The 23,438-nt window shown below is 50.5% G+C and overlaps 1 protein-coding gene across 1 annotated transcript in view; it reads left to right on the top strand.

The window, feature by feature from the left end:
- TG (thyroglobulin) overlaps positions 1–23,438 on the top strand; it is a 252,962-nt gene that overhangs the window by 70,660 nt on the left and 158,864 nt on the right. Inside the window, exons 27-32 of the mRNA XM_030303527.1 lie at positions 3,174–3,338; positions 12,691–12,756; positions 14,598–14,678; positions 20,097–20,234; positions 21,062–21,238; positions 22,867–22,978. Coding sequence (XP_030159387.1) covers positions 3,174–3,338; positions 12,691–12,756; positions 14,598–14,678; positions 20,097–20,234; positions 21,062–21,238; positions 22,867–22,978 — 739 coding nt within the window. The remainder of the gene's footprint in view (positions 1–3,173; positions 3,339–12,690; positions 12,757–14,597; positions 14,679–20,096; positions 20,235–21,061; positions 21,239–22,866; positions 22,979–23,438) is intronic.

Below are 23,438 nucleotides of genomic sequence, written 5' to 3'. Positions count from 1 at the left end.
CGACAGGACTTTGGCCATGAGTATTGAGGACCATTCTTGGCTCTCCAACTTGTTCACCTAGATAGCTTGCTTGTGTAGTGAATGATGGGAGATGTTGCGTTTGGTAATGGGAGACAGATTTGGGAAGGTCATGAACCCATTTACACTGTGCTAAGTTTGAAACGCCTTTAAGACAGTCACAAGGTGGGACCGAGCTTTTGGGGACAAAGATCCAAAGCTCAGAGGGGGAGTCAGGGCAGGAGACGGAAAGGTGTGCGTTCCCGGTGTCGAGGAGGTATCAGAACCGTGGGTATGGGTGGGATTTCCTTGGAGGCGGGCCCGGGGTGAGAAGATCAAGGGTGATGGGGGCCGACCCCTGGTGAACACCTACATGATGGGGAGAACCTTCGAAGAAGACGGAGAACTAGCGGCCAGACAGCAGGGAAGAGACCCGGGAGGGTGGTGCCTCACGGAAGCCGTGGTGGAGAGGGGTGACACGTGGAGGAATTTTGTCAACAGACTTGAATGCTGCCCGGGGTTCAAACAGGGTGTTTGCTGAAAACGCTGAGGTTAGCTCCCTGCGGTCTGCGGGGGCCGAATGAGAAAGTGTTGCAGTGGTAGGGCAGGAGCCTGGACTGGACCAAGTTAGATTCTAAAATTCCTTTTAGGCCTGATGCTCTGTGATTATATGATGTGCATTCGTGTTAGTGTTTAGGTAAGCAAAAGTATATGCAGAGAGAGAGAGATTAAACCCACACAGACACGTGTAAGCATGGACATGCGTGTCAGCGTGTGTGTGTGGGAAACACTGTGGTTCAAATCAAGGATGCCTTCTGCCTTCTTTTCCGAGGATACCCACAATTTTCCCAGATGCTCCATTACTCACCAAACCATATGGTTTTTCGAGTTGGAAGGTTCGTTCGCTTTCCTTAGAATCCTATATGGAAGAATTATTGTGTTCCATGGAACAGTGAGCCCACAAAATCCTTTTTTCCATGACATTTCTGGCTAGCAGCTCGCTTGCTTTTTCCTCCAAGCGTAACCTGTGATCCGTGATTTATGCACAGCTGACCGACCACCTCACAGCGCCGCGAGTTAAGCTCTCCTCGAGACACACATAAAACATCAAGGCAGATGTTTTCCCCAGTCTTGCCCGACGGGCAGATTTGGAGCTTTAAATTATGAAAGCGCTGGCTGGGTCTGCCGATGGCCGGGACAGAATCCTGCTACCGCGGTCTGGAAAGTCATTTAACTTTCTGGTGGATTCCCCCCTTGCCCCTGCCTCAGTGGCTTTGTTTCCACTGACTAGTAAGGACAATTCGTGAGGCTTCTGTACCTACGTGTCAGCGGGGGCTTCTTGGAAGGGGGGCTCAGAGGGCCTCGCGCGGCTCATGGTACACGGGCGTGTACCCGAAGCGGGCAGTGTGTGACCAGCAAAGGGACTTCCAATCTCTAGCTGGCACCCATGTCTCAGACACACGGAGATCTCGTTGACACTTTAGCACTAAAGGACAAAGCTGCGTGGGTTTCGCTTTCCAAGGTCTGGAGCAGAAGGAAAAATCTCCCTGCCTCTTGTTTAATCCCATGAGTCTGCGTCTTGGCTTGTGAGAGGACGGCCCTAGTGCTCAGACTTCCTCTGGGCCCTCAGCGGGCTCCTCCCGGCCCCCACTGAGGTCCCAGGCCCTCGCTGCCGGCTGGCTATTCCTCAGTAGCTAGCAAAACCAGTCCCCTTTCCCATGCCTCTGCTTCCTCATCCATGGAATGAACTGGGCTAACGAGGCGAGGGATTCTAGAATCCATCCGTGCACCAGAATCACCTGCGGTGGTGTTTACAGATGCTCATTCCCAAATGTCACCACCTCCCACCCCTCCAAGACCTACAACCTACCTACCCACCTACAGAGTCAGAAACCCTGTGGTTTCTGTTGGTGCTGAGGAACGAGCATTTTCAGAACTCTCCCTGTGCTGTCCATCGCATCGGTCGAAGCCCCTGGTTTGAGAGCCACCAGTCAGAGGGCCTTGAAGGTGGTGTTTTACACAGAGGCCCCCTGCTGTTCTTGCCGCTGCTGATTTTTGGCAACTGCAGGTTAAAAGTGGCCAGTGGGGGGGGGGGGAGGACAGGACATCAGATTCATAAGGCAGGCGTCTGCGGCATCTACTTTGGGGAAATTTGGTGACAGATGAGTTAGAAATGCTATTTGGCTTTGGGTAGAAATGAGGATAAGGAGGATGGAATGGCATTATGGAATGAGTATTTCCTTTTTTTGTTCAGGAGAATGTTAACAACTATACTACCTAATGGGATTATTGATCAAAATGACATACAGGGGCACCTGGGTGGCTCCGTTAAGTGTCTCTTGAATTCGGCTCTGGTCATGATCTCACGGTTCGTGGGACTGAGCCCCACTGACAGCACAGAGCCTGCTTGGGATTCTCTCTCTGTCTGTCTCTCTCTTTCTCTTTCTCTGCTCCTCCCCTGTTCATGTGCTCACTCTCTCCCTCAAAATAAATAAATAGACATTAAAAAAAAATAAAACTTCGGATATTTATATATTCAAGACAAAATGGTCTGGTGCCTCCCCTAGTTAGAGATATCTCCCTGCACGTCCCGGACACGCGGGCACACAGCCTGTGCTTGAATGCCTCCGGAGACGAGGAGCTCATTTCCTGATAGGGAAGTTTGTACTGTTGGTGCAGGGCTCTTGGTTTTTCATAGTTCCTTACTTTGAATCTGAGTCCCTTCAAGGTTGATGCGTGTGTGTGCGTGTGTGTGTGTATGTGAGGGGTGGTGGGGGGGCTGCTGTTTATTTGCTCCAGGCCTCAATAAAGCTCTGCGTGCGGTGGGGGTAGAGGAGGAGGACAGAGGATTCGGGCACCGAGACCCCCAGTGGTGTTGAGGTGTCGTCACTGCTGCTGACCCACGAAGAAGGCCTCTGACGCACAAGGAAAGTTCGGCAGTCGCACTGGTGGCTCTTCCTTGGGGAATTTGCCCCAGTGGCAACTGCAGGCCTATCAGGGAAAAGTAACCCAGTTGAAGACCAGGCTCCTGAGTTCCAGGGTCCCTCTGTGCTCCCGAGGAATTGTTACCTGTCCCCATCCTCCAAGCCTCTCGGGGCACAGACATGAGTCCCTGGTGGGCGGGGGCCTTCCTGTCTCTATCACGTCAGCCTCTCTTCCCTCTCGTGACTCTGCAGGCCCCCTCATCTGCGGGTTGCTGAGCTCCCCCGACGTCCTGCTTTGCAACGTCAAAGACTGGAGGGACCCCACGGAAGCCCGGGCTAATGCCACGTGTCCGGGTGTGACATACGACCAGGGGAGCCGCCCGGCGACACTGCGGCTGGGAGGCCAGGAGTTCGAGGGTAAGTCTCTGCCTTCGGCTTACGTTCCTTCAGAAGGAATTTTCCTCAGCAGCAAGGTCCGCCGCCCCTCCCCTGAGAGCCCTCCTTGTACCCTGAGAAATTTCTCCTTCTGAAAAGAAACTGGACCAAAGATGCCGCATACAACTTGCAGACCCCAGGGTGGCTGGAGGGGGGGGGCTGGCTCCGCCGGGAGGCTACTCTGTTGCAGGTGGTCCCAGTACCAGCCACACTGTCCACTCTAATTACAGGGGTGCAAGAGACTGTGCCCCTCCCCCCCACCCCCCCACATGGGCTCCATTGACAGAAATCACCATCCGGCCCGTGCCTTCCTCTTCTTTCTTTCAGAAGCTCTTCCAACCTTTCCCACAAGCCTAGAAGCCTTAGATCTAGAAGTCGCTCTGAGATCGTTTGCCCGCCCCCTCATCTCACAGGGATAGGCATTAGCGAGGCGGCCAGTCACATCTCCTCTCTGCCCGCCCCAGCCCTGCCCTCTCGGCAGGTGTCCCTCAGGGAAGAGTCCTGAGCTGGAGACTGAGCACAGCAGCAAAACTCAGTGCGGTCAGGACCGGCGGGCTCAGCATCACCAGAAGCTCCTTAGAAACACAAGTTCTCAGGTCCCGCCCCGGACCCCCAGGGTGGCCCCAGGAGTGTGTTCTAACCGGCTGTCTAGGATCATGCTATGCCTGCCGAGTTTGAGAAGCGTGAGAAGCACTGACGAGGTGACCTGGGAACTTCCTTCCGACCCGAACAGTCGGAGTTTATAGTGAGAACAGGGCCCAGGGATCCCTCGCTCCCGGTTCCTCTGTGAGGTTGGTGGCAGCCTGGCTCTCTCTCTCTGTTTTCCTGCCAGCACGTGGTCCCAGCGCACCCTCTGCGACGGGAGGGGTGAAAGCCGCGCGGGTGTCGGCTGGACAGGGCGGGGAAGGGGCTGCGGGGAGGTCAGAGAGCCCTTGGAGATTCCTGCCTCTACAGGACGTGGCGGCCACCATCTCCTGCCTCCAGGGGAAGCCTGCAGGATCTGTTGCTCGGTGGACGGCAGCTCTTGGGGTTCTAATGGCAGACAGCTTGCCACCTCCTCCAGCAGCCCTCCCTGACTACCCTGTAGAGTTTGTTGCTTCCTCCGCCGCAGAGCATGACACACAGTTTACGAATCCCTCTGTCGGGCAGTGCGGGGGTGCTGTGCGGGGGGCAGTGCCCTGCAGGTGTGCCTCTGCCTGTCCACGGGTCTCACTTGCCAGCCGGGAGTGTGCCTGTGGTGGTGAATCCCAGCTTGGGACCCCGCGTGTGTGACCTGGGGCCGGTCAGTAAAGGTCTTCAGGCCTGATGGCTTGTCTACAAAATGGGGTGAGGACAGGACCCGTCTCCCCGGGCTGTGGTGATGGCGGAAAGGAAGATATTGGCGGTAATCACAGACGTGTCTCCCATCGTGCATGCGATGAGCCAGCCCCTGCTCTAAGGCCCCGGCCACTGCTGAGGCACGTACCCCCCACACGGTGCTTGTGGGGAGGCACTGTTACCAAGGCTCCCCGTTTTACAGCTGAAGAAACTGAGGCACACAGAAAGCGAAGTCTTCTTAAGGGCTCAGGACTTCCAAGTAGAAGGGCGGGGACACGACACGGGGTGATGTGGTTCTAAAGCTGATGGGCTTGCCCACGTCTCTGTAGTGGATGCAGCAGATAATACACCTGTTTGGGGACTTTGTAGAGTGTCCGACACTTAGTACTGATGTTAGATACTATTATTGTCATTCTTAAAGTTGTCACTGCGTTTTGCTATTTCAAAGACCTGGACCGTGTCTTGCTAATTTCTGGATCCACAGTGTCAAGCATGAAACCTGGCGTAGAGAATACACATAATACCTGTGGAGTGACTATTTACCAAAGCTTGAACACAAAATATTGCCTAATTAGGTGGGATTCCATGAGGCTTAGTTTTCTGGGGGGTAAATAAAATCAAACAACTTATTTATAGGATAGACAGTGAACATATGGTATCCATTATTCTGAGAGGTAGCCCAGGGTGAAAACAAGCATTTGAAGAGAGACGTATGATATGTTTATGGGCACTAAATCCAGAGTGAATTGCTTACCATGGAGCATGTGCTTGGTGTGTGCCCAAGAAATAAAGAATGTGTCCTTGTCTGGCCTCCCTGAGAAGGAGTGATTACCAAATGACTTTTGGAGTTTCGGGTTCTTTCAGTGCTCTGTGTGTATTTTGAGGTGTGGGCCAAGGTTTCTTTTTTGTTTAATATTTTTCGTGGTTTTTTTCTTTGAAAGAGAGAGAGCTTGAGTGGAGGAGGGGCAGACAGAGGGAAAGAGAGGATCTGACGTGGGCTCCGAACTAACAGTAATGAGGGGCTCGAACTCACGAGCTGTGAGATCACGACCTGAGCCGAAGTCGGACGCTCAACCGACTGAGCCACCCAGGCACCCCTGATGTAGGCAAAGTTTTTCTTTTTTTGTAAGTTTATTTATTTATTTTTGAGAGAGAGAGACAGAGAGAAAGAGAGAACACCAGCAAGGGATGGACAGAGAGAGGGAGAGGAAGAAGGAGAGAGAGAATCCTAACCAGGCTCTGCACAGTCAGTGCGGAGCCGGATGCAGGGCTTGAACCCAGGAACCACAAGATCATGACCTGAGCCAAAGTCGGACGCTTGACCGACTGAGCCACCCAGGCGCCCGTGGTGTGGGCTAAGTTTTACGAAGGGTGCGCTTGGATGGGGATTTCAGGCACCCTGAGGCATATTCATGATGTTCCAAATTAAGAGTTGCCTTATTACACAGACTGATCAGGAGGCCCTCTCCAACTGGGAACAGCAGGGCACAAATCTTCCTGTCGTGGTAATTGGTCACTCTAAGTACAGTTAATCCCTGGGAAAAGAAATGAGATTTAAGTTCTTACTAAGATGTGAATAGCTGATAGATTCCCTTTTCTAAGAACAGATATTGATAGAGGGAAAGAGGAGTGAGGATTCCATGGATCACAGACGGCAGCAGGGGAGGCCACAGAAAGGATCGAAAGCACACGGGAAGGAGCTGGGGACAATCAAGACGAGCTCTGCCCGTCTCAGCCCCTGCCTTCCCATTTAGCCATTGGTTAGATGGTCTCGGCAATACACACTCTGGAATCAGACCCCGGATTCAAATCCCAGTGTGGCTGCCCGTGCTCCTTGTATGACCTTTCTGGGCCTTGGCTTTCCCAGTTATAAAGTGCAGATAATGATGACTTTGGGAAGGATTGGAAGGATCAAGGGAGGAGTGTGCGATGAGGCACTGGAGTGATGCTCGCAGCGAGGTGGGCACTCAGCAGATACTAGAGACCATGGAGCAGTGGCCTGCCCTGAAAATACTGGACACGGATTCTGCTTTTCTCCTCCAGCTCCGCCGCCTCGCTCGAATACACATTAACCTCTCCTAGCCTCAGTGTCTCCATCTGTAAAATGGGGGTATGCTTTTTTGTATGTTACGGAGTGAAGTGCTCATATTCCCTCTAGGCCATAGTTGAAGGCATTGCTTTCCGAACCTCAAGTCCCGGGTCCCCTGACGGCACATCCCGCAGAGGCACCCTGTAGGACTTCTGGTCTGGACGTCCGCTTTCATCCGTCAGCTCGCGGGTCCTTCGAGGGGGCTGGTTCGACAGCTGGCCTGGTTAATGGAGAATCAGCCTTCACGTGTATAAGCGAATTGATTGCCATTTGTGGGAAATTGTAACCCAGTGGAATACACTGAATCAGACGGGAAGCACATCAGAATCCGTGTTGCGTTTTGCAAAACGCTTTCACACCGAGCTGCTCACTGATGCTTTTGACACTTGGGGGAGGCAGCTGGTCGCATCACAGTTGTACGCACGAGAGTGCAGTCACAGCTGTGATGTGGCGTGCTTAAGGAAACTGTCATTGCTGGCACCTGCACCTTAAACTTGGGAGACCAGAGCTATCAGCGAAAGCTCTCCCCACCGCCCCCTTGGTGCCACTTGCTTGGGTTACTTGAGTGATTCCAGCAAATTAAGGAGTCCAGTGATGAAGAATGTTGGTCCTCGGCCATCTCTCTGGGCTTGTCTCCTCCAGACATTGGGTCATTAATGTCAGCTCCCTGCATGTTCTACTTTGAGGATTATTTAAAAAAAATTTTTTTTTAATGTTTCTTCATTTTTGAGAGAGAGAGAGAGAGAGAGAGAGAGAGAGAGAGAAGCGAGCATGAGCGGGGGAGGGACAGAGAGAGACAGACAGAATCTGAAGCAGGCTCCAGGATCTGAGCCTGACGTGGGGTTCCAACCCACGAACCATGAGATCATGACCTGAGCTGAAGTTGGACAACCAGCCGACTGAGGCCCCCAGGCGCCCCCAGAATGCCTCTTTAGCACGTTTCTCTTCATTTGTTAAGCCAAACAAATATCAGGTTCACATCAAACAAATACACCCACAAAAAACCCCCACAAATTACGGAGAGGCCGTTTTATCCAATATGAAGGCCCAGTGCTTTTCCTGGTTGTGAGGTTTCTCTTTCCCGTCATCAGATTTCTGTTTAAACATCTCCCTCAAGATCAGAACCCACCCACGGTCGGCATCTCCTGCGTTGCCAGTGGGCATCTCTGGATGTTTCAAGTACTTGGTGCTGGCTGGGTCCATCTTCCCTTTTCTAAGAGGAAAGTCTTGGAAAGCTCCGGAATGGCTTATGGCTCCTTTCTCACAATGTCTTGAAGTGCAAATGAATGAAAACAGGCAGATTAAATGTCCCCTAATGTCCACAGAGACTTGACATTTGACAGGAAAACACAGGCCTTGGCAGAACACCCCTGGCTTTATCCTGAATCCCAAAGGCTTCATGCTTTGGGCAATGGTGAGGCTCAGGCTGATGGCTGGCGTCCCCTTCACAGGAGTCTGTTTTGTATCAGCGATTGCTATTGTCTCGGGGTGCCGGGAGCTTGGTGGAAAAACTTAACAGTGCATCTGTGATGCTCTTTGTCACCAAATGCATTTGGAGTTGATGTCTGATGAGCATCTATAAATAGGCTGACCCTCCTAGTTATTTACAGGAGCTGTCAATGTGCTTAGCACTAAGCAGAGCCTGAGACAAGGATTCGAGAGTGCAGTTTGTTTAGGAAGCACAAAGAATATACGGTGGGCTCTGAAACCTGGGCTTTCTGGCTTAGGACGCTGCCCACTCCCAGGCTGTAGATTCAAACTGAGCCCCCACTCCCACCCCAGACACAGCACATGACCTCTGCAGAAGTGTTTTGAAGTATATTAAGACCACACAGCACCCATCAACCCCCAAGAATCAGGCTCCGTGCCAAACCCCAAAACTTCTAAATGTGTATGCGTTCTTGCTGCCTTGATTACCGAGAGAGAGGCGATGAGTCAGTGTGGAGCCCTGTTTGTGTAACAGGGATGTTCTAACTCAACTATCACGGAAGGAATGGGACAAATGTCTGGACAGTTAAAACTGTTTTTGCTTTAGGGGCGCCTGGTGGCTCCGTCAGTTAAAACGTCCGACTCTTGATTTCCACCCCGGTCGTGATCTCACGGTTTGTGGGTTCAGGCCCTGCATCGGGCTCCACACTGACAGTGCAGAGCCTGCTTGGATTCTCTCTCTCTCTGCCACTCCCCTCCACTCTCTCTCTCTCTCTTACAATACATAAATAAACTTAAAGAAGCCTATTTTATGTTAGAATATTGCTTAGCAGAGAAGGGGAGGCATAACGTTTGCTTCCGTTCTGTGTTCCTCCTTGCAATCAACGACAGCTCTGCAGCAGGGATTATGCTCGGTGTGGGTGATACAAAGATGAAGAAGGCCCAGTTCCCAACCTCGGAAAGCTCTAGTACATTCAAGAACAATTACAGTCAAGTGTGAGCTTAAAGACAGAGGTGTTTGTTGAGTGCTGCGGAAATCCAGAGGAGGGGTACATAACCCAGCCAGGGGGGTTGTGGGGGCCTTCTAGAAGGAGGTGATGCAGATCCTGATTCTTTTTTTTTTTTTTTTTTTTTTTTTTAACGTTTATTTATTTTTGGGACAGAGAGAGACAGAGCATGAACGGGGGAGGGGCAGAGAGAGAGGGAGACACAGAATCGGAAACAGGCTCCAGGCTCCGAGCCATCAGCCCAGAGCCTGACGCGGGACTCGAACTCACGGACCGCGAGATCGTGACCTGGCTGAAGTCGGACGCTTAACCGACTGCGCCACCCAGGCGCCCCAGATCCTGATTCTTAAAGGGTGAATGGAGGTTAACCAGGTGGCAGGGGACAGGAGTTGTAAGCAGAGAGGAGAAGCACACGCAGTGACGCAGGAGCCTGAAAGCACGTGTTAGGCGTAACTGGGAAGACGGGCACCTTGCAGACGCCGGGCGGCTGCTCACACTGTCAAGAACCTGATCGCAGGGAAGGGAATTCTGAAATGTGTAGCAGCTCTTGCAAGACGGGAGGTAGGATTGCCTTTCGGGAAGGATACCCGGGTGCTGTGTGGCTCGGTCGGGGGTGGGGGTGGGAAGGAGTCAAGGGAACCAGTGAAAATCTAATCGTGTCAAAAGATGTGTTAAAACTGTGTGAAAGGGTGGTGGGTCCCTTGGCAGGGGCGGATCTGAGACTAGTTTAGGCAACAGGCTGGTTGGATGTGGAGACTGATGCAGGGGAGGAGGGTGGCTCCTAGAAGGTGAGCAGGAAGGAGGGGGCGCCATCGACCGATCTGGAAAGATGGAGGAGGTAAGTGTGGATATGGACATGGGGTGGGAGATGGGGCACACAAGAGAGAGCGCAGAGCCATTCTTTTCGTCCCCGTGTTTCCTGCACACCCCTGTGGAGACCGGGCAATCATATCCGTAGTTAAAATGACCAAGGCATCATCACTTTCTCTGTGTGACTTACAGACACCTACGTGCCAATCTTAGATGTTGGTTGGGTGGTTTTCTGGATCGACCAAGGTGCTCAGTGTTCGTGTGCTGAATTTAACTGAATTCCACTGGATTGAGCTGTGTTGAAATGGGCAAAAACCGAGGATGAGATTAAGACTCGCCATATTTTCCAGGCTAGAAGTCACAGGGCTCCTTTGCCTCGAGATGAATAAAAAGTGGGTCAGAAGGTCCCATTCCCATCACAGCGCAGTGCATTCTGGGCCCCCCAGTATAGTGTGAGATCTGTGTGCACCTGTGTGGAGCACCTGTTCTCCTCTGGGTGATGGAGGGCACCTGTGATTTTCCCTGCCGCTCCATGAAGGCAGGACATACTCAGCACACATCGTCAAGATATTCTGGACCACATGAGAGTCTCACCAACTCATCCAAGTCAGAAATGGGAACTGCCGAGTGGTGAAGAAATCCCTGAGAGATTGTTGCTCTTGGGAAGAAGCAGGGGTGTGGATGTGAACTAATACTTGTTGAAGGTCCCTGATCCAAATGCAAGTACCCCTCATGGTAAAGTACGTCATGAAGTGGTCCTTGGTTTTAGTCTTAGGTTTGAGAGCACTAAAGCACCCTTCCGCTAAGATGCGTCTCCTGCTTTTACAGGATAAGTAAGAATCCTAATGGATGGCCTACGCTATTTTGAAAATTGTATTGACTTTATTTACTTATGTTATTGACATTTATGTTACCAAAAGCATATATTTGTATATCTATATTTACATCTTCCTTCCCTCCTTCTTTCTTCTCTCTCCCTTCTTCCTTTCTTTCGTTCTTTCGTTCTTTTGTTCTTTCGTTCTTTCTTTCTACTCTCCATCCTTTTGAAGAGTCAGTATGCCAAATATATTTAGTGTAAAAAGACTTAAGACACAAATTCTCTAATTTCTCTTGGGACAAAGTCCCCTAGTCTGACCTTCATCATAAGCAAATGTGATCAGGAAAGATGGCAGAAGCAGAACAGATCGAGCCCCTGCTCGGTGTTGGTGTTGGAGGAGTATACAGTGGCTCCTCTGTACTGTGTAGAGTGAATTTCACATTTTCAGAGATCCAAGTCTCTATCTTCCAGATATCATAGGTTTTAACTTGCCCAAAGTTTTATAAGTGACATCCACCCTCTGAAGAGGGCTTTGAGAGAATCATGAGTAGGTCTTCTAAGGAAACATGAAATCCCAATATTGGGTAGCGTGCGATGTTCTAGAATCGTTATTTATTCCCAGTTTAGCAGGAAAACCAAGTGGAAGTGCAGCTCAATATTTTTGACTCACCCCAGTGGCCCAGCATGGGGTGGCCACGCCCCATGGGAGGGGCAAGCATGGTAATTCTTGGTGGGGAAGGGCTCATGACTTTAATAGCTGAATTTCCCAAATAGGTCACTGTTTAATTGAACTTCTTTAAACCTCCTTAAACACCTCTCTAAACACAAGAACCTTTACAGATGTTTGCCATTTTGGAGGGGCAGAATTCTAAAATATGTTATCCTCTCTTTGGTGAGGTGATTGAAAGCATGGGGTTTGGAGCCTAGAAAGTGGTGTTTGAATTCTGGCATTGACCTCTCTGGATTTTGACCTTCACCTGCAAATTAGGGGCAAAAAATGCCTACCTATGAGGTTTAAATGAAGCAGTATCTGGAAAGTGCTCCTCATAGTGTTGGGCAAATGGCAATGATGCTTAATAATAATTGGCTATAATAATATGTCGTTCTTAATAATAGTGAACAAGACGTGATCACTTCTTCATGTCTCAGACTGTGAGCCAGGTGTTTCCTGCCATGTGTGGGGTTGTCTGCCTCAGAATCTGTACTTTCTGAGCTCTTTTCTTAGCCTCTCATAACACAGGGGGATTGGCAGGGTCTTAGGGCTGAGCGGAGGCAAGAGAGGCTGCCCTGACCATCAAGGAATGGTGTGGCAAAGCCGGTCTCATCCAGGGGTGATGCCGGAGGAGTGTCATTTGGCAGAAAAGGACACTGAATAATATTAGTAACGAATTAAATAATGGCAGCTACCAACCATAGGGTGCACATCAAATGTTGAGGATACAGAAGAGACTTCACAGTATTCCCAGCCTCCCATCATCATCCCCATTTTCCCCCAAGGCCAGAGCCTCAGAGGACTGAAGTGACAGGGACGATGGACGCAGCCCCAGGGTCTCCGTGGACTGGGTTCTCTTTTGGCTAATCCCCGGTTCCTTCGGTAATATTCTGTCTCATGGTTTCCTGGCCTCTCCCCACGACCGTCTCTTTGATGCCCTGAGCCAGACACCTGGGGTCCGACCAGCTCTGGCTTTGTACCAGAGATCTGGAAGACCGCTCCACGAGGCTCTCTCTTTGAGTGCGCCTCGATGGGAAATAGAGTTCTCAGGCAAGAGGGGCCCGTGTGGGAGCGGTGGGTCAGCGTGGCCATGGCGGGTCCCCCGTGAGAACAAGCACATCGAAGCTCATGGAAATAAATATCTCCCTTTGCAGTTCCGGCAGCCCTGGAAGGAACTCAGGATGCCGTTACCAGCTTCCAGCAGGTTTATCTCTGGAAAGGTGAGCTGTGGATATGTGTTTGGGGGAGACGGAGCGGGACCCTGATTACGCGAGGCTGTCTGGCCCCACCTCTCATTCACAGGGCACTCTGCTCCCCAGAGACAACTGTAGAGATTTGCTTTCCAAGTGAGGGCTCTGTGTGGCATAGAAGGGTTCGGCCCTCATCAGATAAGATACCAAACCTTAGAAAGAAAAATGGAAAGTGTGGAAGCCCCAAGGGGGATGGGGGAAGGAAGCGTGGCTTCCTGTGAGGTCACGTTCGCTGCCCACAAGCTGCCCTTGCTACAGGATGGGAGCTCTGAGGCCCCAGCAGACTAGGGAGGCATTTCCCCAGGGGCCACGGCCATGGCCACGCTGAGGTCAGGGTGAGGGGACAGGACACGTGGTGGTGCCTTGACCCCTGTTTACAGGGAGTGCTTCTGGTAGTGCCCATTTGGCATCTCCTGACTGCTTCGTTTGCCTCCTCTGAGTTTACCCAACGTCGACCAAGTGCCTACTCAGAGCCCGGGACACGGGATGGTTCAAGACATCATGGAGGAGAGGAGTCTGAGTGAAGTAGGATGAGAGGGAGAGCTAAGGCACAGCTTTCACTGTGGGGGCTCCAGCCTCGGGCAGTGGACCCTTACAAGCCATGGCCATGGGGCTAGCGGGAGGGTGAGGACAGATCCCGCCCCTACATCACTTCCCTCCTCTTCCCTTGATCCCTCCTCACCCACGTCAGGTCCCCTTAGAGACAGGACTGTTTCTGTGCCCGCGAGCTGAGATGGTGGGAAAGAACACAGGGCATGGGGTAGAGTCCCCAGGTATGATTTCTGGTTCCGTTACCCACCACCTTGTGACCTGGTGCACATCAGTTATCCCCCCCCCCCCCAAGCCCTGGCTTCTGGTGGGCAACATGGCGGTAAGAGCTCTCACCTTCCAGGGTCGTGTGAGCACAGCCAAGGTAGTTGCAGGTGAAGTGCGGGGAGCAGTGCCCCGTGCATCCGTGCTGCTAACTCATGCCAGTGGTGGTGAGGACGGAGGTAGGGCAGAAGAAAGAATGAGGAGGAGGAAGGAAAGGAGGGTGTCCACCATAGTCTCGTTTTAAAGTGATTTAATGAGATTATACACTTCTGTCTCGGTCGTCCCTGTAAGGTGGCTATATAAGGGGGTGACATTTTATCCATTTTGCAGACAAGAAAAACAAAGCGTGGCGAGGGTCAGTGATGTGCCCCCGGGGATTGCTGGGGGTGGGACCCAGACTCTGGCTCCGAATTCAGTGCTTCCTCGTTACCTAAATTTTCTGATAAATAAGCAGCTAGCTGGTGAAGAATGAAGGAATTTCTCCCCCCTAGGACATTTGCAGCGCTGAGCAGAAGCACCCACAGGCTTGTCTAATGCCCTGTTCTCCCCATAGGCTCACTCTGCTTTCCTGGAAGACAGGTTCCCAACTTGAGGGTTTTACTTAATTTTTTCAAATTCGAACGCACCTACTTTCCACCTGCATATTCTGGGATAAGTCCTTTCATCTCTACACAGTTCCATTTTCCTTTTCTAGAGTAAAATGGGAATCTTCCTCCTTGCCTTCATGGGGTGTGTTAAAGACCAATATTTATGAACACATTTCGTTAGCTGTGCAAGTGTTAATCATTTCAAAAGCGAGGACAGTCACGGTTTTGTTATTGAGAGGTTGGCTGTTGTTCCCTAAATGGCCAATGGGTATAATCCTCTGCCCCTGGATTTGTCCCAGATCCTGTCTTAGGCACCTGGTTGTGGACCGTGAGGATTTTCCACATTGCCACGTTGTCGATCCCTTTTTCCGCCCCAACATAAGGACAGCAATACTTTCTTTTTACTCCTAGATTCTGACATGGGGTCTCGGTCTGAGTCTATGGGATGCAGAAGAGACACGGAACCAGGGCCAACGTCTCCAACAGAACCAGGTACCGGCCCCGAAACCTTTTATATACTTGGTGTGTGGCTGGAGTCAAGATGGCGAGGCCAAGGGTCTAGTCAGTGGATGGACTTATTAGCATCGCTCTGTTACGTAGCCATGGACTGCCCTCTTAGCTTTCAACCCCAGTTATTCATTCCACAAATATGGACAGCCATTCAGAGGCGCTATTGACACAGAAAGCAAAGTGAGATCACGGCCAAGTCAACAGTGCTACTGGAAAACAAAACAACCCTCATCCCAAAACCGGCAAAAATCGATTAAAGGGCAAGTTTCATCTGACTGTGGTCAGTGAGTGTGAGCAAAATGTACCTATTCTGGAATTGTGCAGTGAATGGGATTTCTAGAGAGTCTTTTGAGAAAGGGTCATTTTGTGCAGCGGACGATAGAAATCCATACATCAATAGGGACAGAATGTATGTGCGGTCTCAGACGCTATCCCTAGCTGTTGCAATTGTTGTTTCTTAGGTGGGGCTAAAATTCAGGGTGGAAGCCAGAAGGAGGAAAGAGGGGAGGGGAAGGAGGAGGAGGAGGAGGAAGAGAAAGGACGGGAAGGGAAGGGAGAGGAGAGGCAGGTTAGTCTACCAGCACAGGGGAGACAGCATGGCCCAACGAAGGGAACACCACATTGCAAAGCAGATAGATTAGGGCTTGAGCCATTTTTTTTTTTTTTTTTGGCCACTTACCGCTAACTCCACGGCCATGGGTACTTTGCTCACCTGATAAGAGCCTTGATTCATCATGTGGAGAACGTACCTTGCTTTCCGCTAATCCCATCATAGATGACATGGCAGTTAAAGCCCCTGGCATATCTCCTGGTGCTTAACAGATGCCACCAAATTCATAGCCTCTTCCTCTACCCAGGGCTTTTGTCCAGATCCAATGAGATAATGTACAGAAACCACCAGCAATAGGGCTCATCCCATAGAAGTTAGGCAATTATGAGTTCATTCCATCCCTAAGAGTTGCAGGACCCAAGGGTGGAGCCCTGGTTTAAACTGCAGGTTCTCAGCCCCGGAGAGCAGGGTTCAAACCCCACCTCTGCCTCTATCTGCCTGTGCAACCCTCAGTCACCTTCCCTGAGCCTTGGTTTCCCCTTCAATAAATGAGAGAGGGAGCGGTACCCATAAGGCGGGGCAAGTGTGGGAATGGGAGCAAGTAACACTGAACTTGCAGTGGCGCAGAGCAGGTGCTGAAGAATTAGTGGCTGTTGTTAGGTGGTGGCAGTGATATCGGTGATGATGATCCAGCAAGAAGGCTGGCTCCTAGCAAGCCTTCCTCAAAGTTCTGTCCTCAGGCCTCTCTGTTCCTGTAACTGCACATCAGACAGCAGATCCCAGTTCAGGATGGAAACTAGGGTCAGAGGACATATTCCTGTCCGATGCTGTTAGCAGCGATGTCTTCTGAACCTTCAGAGGTTTTCCAGTGGAGGCTTTAATTTTGCCAGCAGGGTGGTGGGAGTGGGGGGCGGGGGCGGGCGCCTGTGCAGGAGGCCGTCCCTCCTTTGATCTCATCAAGCTCCCTCTCAAGCATTTGGCCTCGTGTCTTCTGCACCATGGCCTAGACCTTCACCTTTCTGATCTTTGCCCCAGCGTATTGGCAAACGCGTTCTGCCCTTCAGAGCCTCCCAAACACGAGGCTGGTGTTCAAGTTTATCTGCTGCCGGCCATTGTGTTCTGGCTGAAGCAAGGGTGAGTTCTAAACTCACGAGGGAGGGAGGCAGAAGAGAGCAAACCCCCTTCCTGAGCCTCCTGGTGGCGGGCCTTGCACTTGGTATTTTGTGTGTATCTCTTCTCGCAAAACTTAGGACAATTCTGCCGACCGGTATCGTTGTTCCCGCTTTATCAGAGCGATATGAGACTCCGATGCCTCGGTATCCCCTGTCAAAAGCCAGTCCAGCCTGAAGCAAGCAGCGGTGCCAGGTTTCAGACTGTTGCTCAGCTGCCTCCGAAGCCTGGGTTCTTCTAGATCACCGGCCACTCCTTGGCTTGGATGGTGTCTGCTCCGGGGCTGAGTCCTGGTGGCCCCCCGGCTAACTGAGCAGACGGGGTTTGGTTTGATTTGCAGAGCGAAATTTCTTATTTTCTTATTTTTTTAACTGAGCCAGTAATTTTATTTTTTATTTTTTTATTTTTTATTTTTTATTTGTTTATTTTTTTTAAATTTTTTTTTTTCAACGTTTATTTATTTTTGGGACAGAGAGAGACAGAGCATGAATGGGGGAGGGGCAGAGAGAGAGGGAGACACAGAATCGGAAACAGGCTCCAGGCTCTGAGCCATCAGCCCAGAGCCTGACGCGGGGCTCGAACTCCTGGACCGCGAGATCGTGACCTGGCTGAAGTCGGACGCTTAACCGACTGCGCCACCCAGGCGCCCCCTGAGCCAGTAATTTTAAATTGGGAGATTTTATATAAAAATTCAGATTCGAAGCTTCTTGGGAGAAAAACAGAGGAAAAAGCTCTGGCAATACAGGCTTCAAATTTCGGCCTGGCGACCGTCCCCCAAGCGGAGTTGAGCTGCCCCTGCCATCAGGGGCATGGCTCTCCCGTTTGCTGCAGTCCCCGCCTTGCGCTGGGTGCTCCTACTGGCCCCTGCCGGTCCTGGGCTGCTTGTGTTAGCCGATTCCCCAGCCTTCGTGGTGCCGCGGGGGTCCTCGGGGTAATGAACAGGTGAATGACTTTGGGGCAATTCTGGACGTTTTGTAAAATCCATCATTATACACTGTGTAAGACCACATCTCTAAAACTATCACATGGCTCCCACAGGAAGGACCCATTCCACCCCCCCCATCCCCACCTCGTGCCACCAGAAAGGGAGCTGGGCCCCTGCCCAAGACCTTGGAGGGATCCAGGCTGAATAGACCCAGCTCAGCTCGGTTTTCCCTTTCTGACTGATTACATTCCTGGGCTGAGGAAGATAACACCCCTGCAGGAGGGGCCCCTTTGATCTGCTCCTCTGCAGCCCGGCCAGTGCCATTTCCGTGGCTTGTTTACCTGGCCTGTGTCCCCAAGAATGGCCTCCCCGATTCAAAGCACAGGGAGCACTTGTCCCCTTTCTGCTCCAGTGTTACTTCAGTGAGTCTGAGTGTTTGGGACACACACAGGAAAACCAGCAAGAGCAACCTCCTGTCTGGCAAGGCCTGTACCGGCCTCCTTGCCTCCCAGGGGAGTGCGAACAAGAAGGCAAGGAATTCTTCCGAATAATGCCGTGTAAACCAAGTACAAACTGAGTGGGCTACGTATTCATTCTACCGTCCACCAGACATTTTTTGAGCACAAGTGCCATGCCCTCGGACATTCGCAGGCTAGCGAGGATTGCCCCCGTGCCAGCCATGGCATGACAGCGTGGCAAAGGCTACAATGGGGACAGGTGTCGAGTGTGGTGGGGATGAGGGGGTAGGAGGATGCTAAGCGGCCTGAAGGGGTCAGAAAGGCTTCTCAGAGGAGCCTGGAAGGATCCGCCAGGCATTTCCAGCCTCTGTGCAAAGGCTCTGAGGGCAAAGTGATCGAAGGGACTTCAACTTTGTCCTCAGACCTCGTGTGTTCTTTTTTTTTTCTTTCTTCCTCTGCTGTCTTAACAAGTGATATCACGGGGCAGGCATGCAAACTGCCCATTGTACAGTAAGAGAGCTTTGTTTTCTAAAAAATGTTTATTCATTTTTTTGGGGCGCCTGGGTGGCGCAGTCGGTTAAGCGTCCGACTTCAGCCAGGTCACGATCTCGCGGTCCGGGAGTTCGAGCCCCGCGTCAGGCTCTGGGCTGATGACTCAGAGCCTGGAGCCTGTTTCCGATTCTGTGTCTCCCTCTCTCTCTGCCCCTCCCCCGTTCATGCTCTGTCTCTCTCTGTCCCAAAAATAAATAAACGTTGGAAAAAAAAAATTAAAAAAAAAATGTTTATTCATTTTTGAGAGAGAAACAGAGAGACAGAGTGTGAGCGAGGGAGGGGCAGAGAGAGAGGGAGACACAGGATCCGAAGCAGGCTCCAGGTTCTGAGCTGTCAGCCCAGAGCACAATGGGAGGCTCGAACCCACAAACTGTGAGATCATGACCTGAGCTGAAGTCGGACGCTTAGCTGATGGAGCCACCCAGGCACCCCATTTTTTAAGAGAGCTTTTTTTTTTTGCCCATTGTACAATAATATTAAGTTCAAGAACCCAGAAGGCTGGGGAGGCACAGAGAAGGGCAACATTGTCTCTGGAGTCTCTGCCAGGGCTAAACTTCTGGCCTTGGCAGATGTGAGTAAAGATGTCATCTCCATTGGTGGTTTTTGTTGGTGAGAAAGTTCAGTCTTCATGAGCCTCCTCTATGGAGCATGGAAAGTGGGCCTCTGGAAGGATGCTCAAGTCCAAGGCAAATGGGGGTCCATATGGATGTGATGCCAGATCCCTGGGCTAAGGGACATTGTAAATGGGCCCCACCTCATCCCCATGAACTGCTTCATGACCCCAGGTAAACGCCTATGCAAAGTCAGACCTCTCGTGAAGGGAGCATCAGGCCCCTCAGCACTGGGGAGACTCTTTAGAGTGCTACAACACATCAGGGCAGGAGGGAACAGCATTGGTCCTTGAAGCACAGGAGGACTAGGTAGGTGAGGAAGAGGGGTGAGCACAGTCAACAGTCCTGGGGCAGCAAGCGATGTGACTGTGCTCCTGGAGCATGAGTCGAGGCAACTGCAGATAAAGCTTAAAACGCAAGTAGAGTCTGGACCAAGAAGAAGGCTGCACTTCTGTCCCATGGGCGGCAGGGCACCCAGAAAGATCCCAAAGCCAGCGATCGTGGTGAGGATACGAGGAACGACTAAGGGTTAGCAAAGCTGCAGCTTGCGGTGTGGGGCCGGGCAGAGCTGTCTTCACAAATGTAGGCTGCCATCTGGGAGAGAGACAGCACTTCTGCGTGGCTTCAAAAGACAGGAGCATCAGTGGCTCAAAGTGACAGACCATTTGGACTCCACAAGTCCCCAGTGGTGGAGTGGCCTGTTATGGTCAGCACGGACGCGTCACACAGGGCTGCAGGGGCACCGGCCAGAAATACCATGGGGAAAAGTCCTGCCTTGGGTGCAAAGTTGAACCAGATGGCTCCCAAGGTGTCTTCCAAACTAAGATTCTAAGATCTTGCAACTCTATAATTTTAGGACTTTCTGAAAGCTTCCGACCCCTTCCTGCCTGGCTAGACTCCCAGCCCTATTGCCTCCAGACCTGTTCTGGCTTCACACAGACTAAAAAAAATGTGTGTGTGTGTGTGTGTGTGTGTGTGTGTGTGTGTGTGTGTGTGTTGTGTGTGAGAGAGAGAGACAGAGACAGAGACAGAGACACAGAGGGAGAGAGGAGGGGAGAGAGAGAAAGAGAGAGAGAGAGAGAGACTCACTGTGGCGATAAAGCAAAGGAAGTTGACCCTCTCCTTCTTTTTCAGATTTGACAACAGAACTTTTCTTCCCCGTGGACCTTAACCAGGTCATTGTCAATGGAAGCCTATCCCTGCCCAACCAGCAGCACTGGCTTTTCAAGCACCTGTTTTCCCCTCAGCAGGCAAACCTGTGGTGCCTGTCTCGTAAGTGTCCTTAGAACACATCCTTCCTCTTCTGGATCCTCTGGTCAGGCAACACAGACCTAGTTTTACGACTCTTGAGAAATAGATAGGATGAGACTCAATGGCATAACTCAGGAATCACTTCAGTGTTAGTACCAGGGGTGATACAAAAGAAAGACAGGACATAACCCATCGATTCAAGAAGCTTATAGTAGAGATAATCCCTACTCTACTCCCAGAACCTATCATCCATCCATCCATCCGCCCACCCATCCACCCATCCTTTACCCAATAGGCATGTGCTATGTTTAGCATGTGCTATGTTCTAAGCCTTGCATTTGACCTTGGGGATGAGAAAACAAAAGAAGATAAATAAACTATAATCCATCCTTGTGAAAAAACTGTATGATCTCACATATACCAGTGGGAGAGTCTGACATGGGAGTGGAACAGGGGAGATCATTCACAGAGTTCACAAAAGTTTTATAGTCCCATGGCCTCAGGTCTGAAGATCCCACCTGCCTCTGAGATGGTCCTGGGTAAAGATCCAGTGGAATTTTGCTCTCTCTTCCCCTGTATTTCTGAGTTCACAGCTCACTCTTCACCTTCTTAGATTCTGCTTTCATTCAGAGTCACATGGACTCCCTGTTTGGTGCACAATCCTCTCCCCAGCTAGCAGAACTCTAGTATTTTCTCTTGGGCCTTTCAGAATGGATATTCTCAACGGTCCTGGGCCTCTGTCCTCCAAGGAAGAATCTCTTCCCGGCATTTCTTCCCAGTAGATCCTGTAGAGGTTACTTTCCCTCAGGCCTCCCAAGGACCGAAACCCACTGCTCTCTTGCCTGCAGGCTGTATCCAGGAGCCCTCTTTCTGTCAGCTGGCGGAGATAACAGACAGTACACCCTTGTACTTCACCTGCACCCTCTACCCAGAGGCCCAAGTGTGTGACGATGTCATGGAGCCCAATCCCAAAGGCTGCAGACTATTCCTGCCCCACCAGCCAAAGACCCTGTTCCGGAAGAAAGGTGGGTGCTTCGTGGGATTTGCGCAAACGGCATTTCCAGTGGGCTACTGGCTCCTTGGTTTTAGAAATATCCACATTAACTGATTCTTCTTTTTGAAATTAAGGTTACTCACGCTCCTTGTAACAATGCGACACCATTTAGAAACGCATCAAGTTGACCATAGAGAATGATCCTGTTCTGCAATCGTACTCCTTAGAGAAAGCCACCATTAATGCGCCTATCAGTTCAAATTCCATTCAGCTATCTGTTACGGAAAATCCCAACAGTGGCTTTCACAAGATAGAAGTTGATTTTTCTCTCTGAGGACATTAATGCCACTTTTTTTTTTTTTTTTTTTTTTTATGGAGTGTTTTTCCCCTGCACAGTCTCCATTTCTTCTGGGATATTATCATGCTTTGTTTGCTGTTCTATCTGTGCTGGAGTTCTTTCTCAGATATCTGGTGACCCTCGGTTTTACATTCAAATGTAAGAGAGGGGCCCAGAAACTGATTGGGAAGCTCAGAGTGTGTGGTGAGAGCTCGCTGCCCATGTCTGAAAACCGTGGCTAAGTTACTGGTGCTAAACACAAAATTTAGCCATGCTCATCCAGGCATCTGACACAATCCTACAGATTTCCCTGTAGGATAATCTAGCTGGGCCACCCTTTGGGGGGATCCCTCAGGTCTTTATTTATGGGTCCTTCCCATGAAGGAATCTTGTAACACCTGGCCTGAGGCCATGAGCCTGACTGCTGTTGGTTCGGATGCCAAATAAGGTTGGAAGATGAGAGTCTCAATCGTCACCATGTAGGTGGATCTGAAAGAATCCCCTAGTTTCAGTGTGGGATTCCCACCACAAACGCCACCTGGTGCATCGAAGAGATCCCCTCTTTTTTGTTCTTTTCGGAGAATAAGCCTTCTATCTATCTTCTGCAGTGGGGAGAAGGCACTTGTCTCCCGTGCAGAAGCGGGGAAGCCGTCCGGAGACCTAACTGCTTCTTCTAGAGATTTCCGGCCTATCCTGGTTTAGGCCACCTTCATCCCAGTGATGTCAATACTTAAACTTTTGGGGATTCCAGAAGGTGTATAGGGTATCTTGTTCTTCCCACAGAAAAGTTGAGGATTCAGCTTTCTTAGCTCCTCTAAGCTTCCAGAATTGCTCTCTAGCTTCCAGAATTGTTCCTGTATCCCTTCTCCTATTCTTTGCAAGTTTTTTTTTAATGTTTATTTTTGAGAGAGAAAGAGAGACAGCAACAGAGCACAAGTCGGGGTGGGGGGGCAGAGAGAGAGGGAGACACAGAATCCGAAGCAGGCTCCAGGCCCCGAGGCATCAGCACAGAGCCCAATGCAGGGCTCGAACTCACGAACCGCAAGATCATGACCTGAGCGGAAGTCGGACGCTCAGCTGACTGAGCCACCCGGGCGCCCCATCCTATTCTCTTTATTCTTGTGTGTGTGAGCCTTTACAAGAATCCCCTTACTGTCATTTTAGTGAGATTTGTGATAAGAACAGAGAGTAAGCGTGTGAGTTTAATATGCCATCTTTAATTGGAAACTCTCGATCTGTTGTGTCTACCCTAATCTTCATATTTCATAGATACAACAAATCTCTCTCTAAATAATATATAATTTCTTTCTTCCCCTGTGTAGTTATACTGCGAGATAAAGTGAAGAACTTTTATACTCGCCTGCCGTTCCAAAAACTGACGGGGATTTCCATTAGAAACAAAGTGCCCATGTCTGAAAAATCCATTTCCAATGGGTAAGCTACTTCTGTCCTCTCAAATCTTTATTGTTAAGACTTTTCTGCTTCCATAAGAAGGTGACTTAATATCAACTTAAGGCACATACATAAGAAACTGTAAAACCCAACGCAAAGAGTGGAAAGGTAATGAGGAGGTGACCATATCTAAAAACCGTGGCTGAGTTACTGATACCAAACACAAAATTTAGCCATGCTCATCCAGGCATCTGACACAAAAGGGAGACACTGACCCGTGTCTTATCAATGAACAGATATTATCAAGTGTTGTGATAAACTTGATCGGCAAAGTCTCACTATGCCGTGTGCAAAATCTGGAGAGAAGGTAGAACTTCTAACAAGCTCATAAGCTTATCAGGAATTTTAATTTGTTTGATACATTATTTTTAAAAGTATGTTATTATATATTTAGGTAGTTAGCTGTTATTTAGTTGTTTTACTTGAAGTTGATGTTTCTCTC

Source organism: Lynx canadensis, chromosome F2 (genome assembly GCF_007474595.2).
Source record: "Lynx canadensis isolate LIC74 chromosome F2, mLynCan4.pri.v2, whole genome shotgun sequence".
Lineage (NCBI taxonomy): Eukaryota > Metazoa > Chordata > Mammalia > Carnivora > Felidae > Lynx > Lynx canadensis.
The sequence above is the reverse complement of the archived record's forward strand: the minus strand, read 5'-3'. Positions and strand labels throughout refer to the sequence as shown.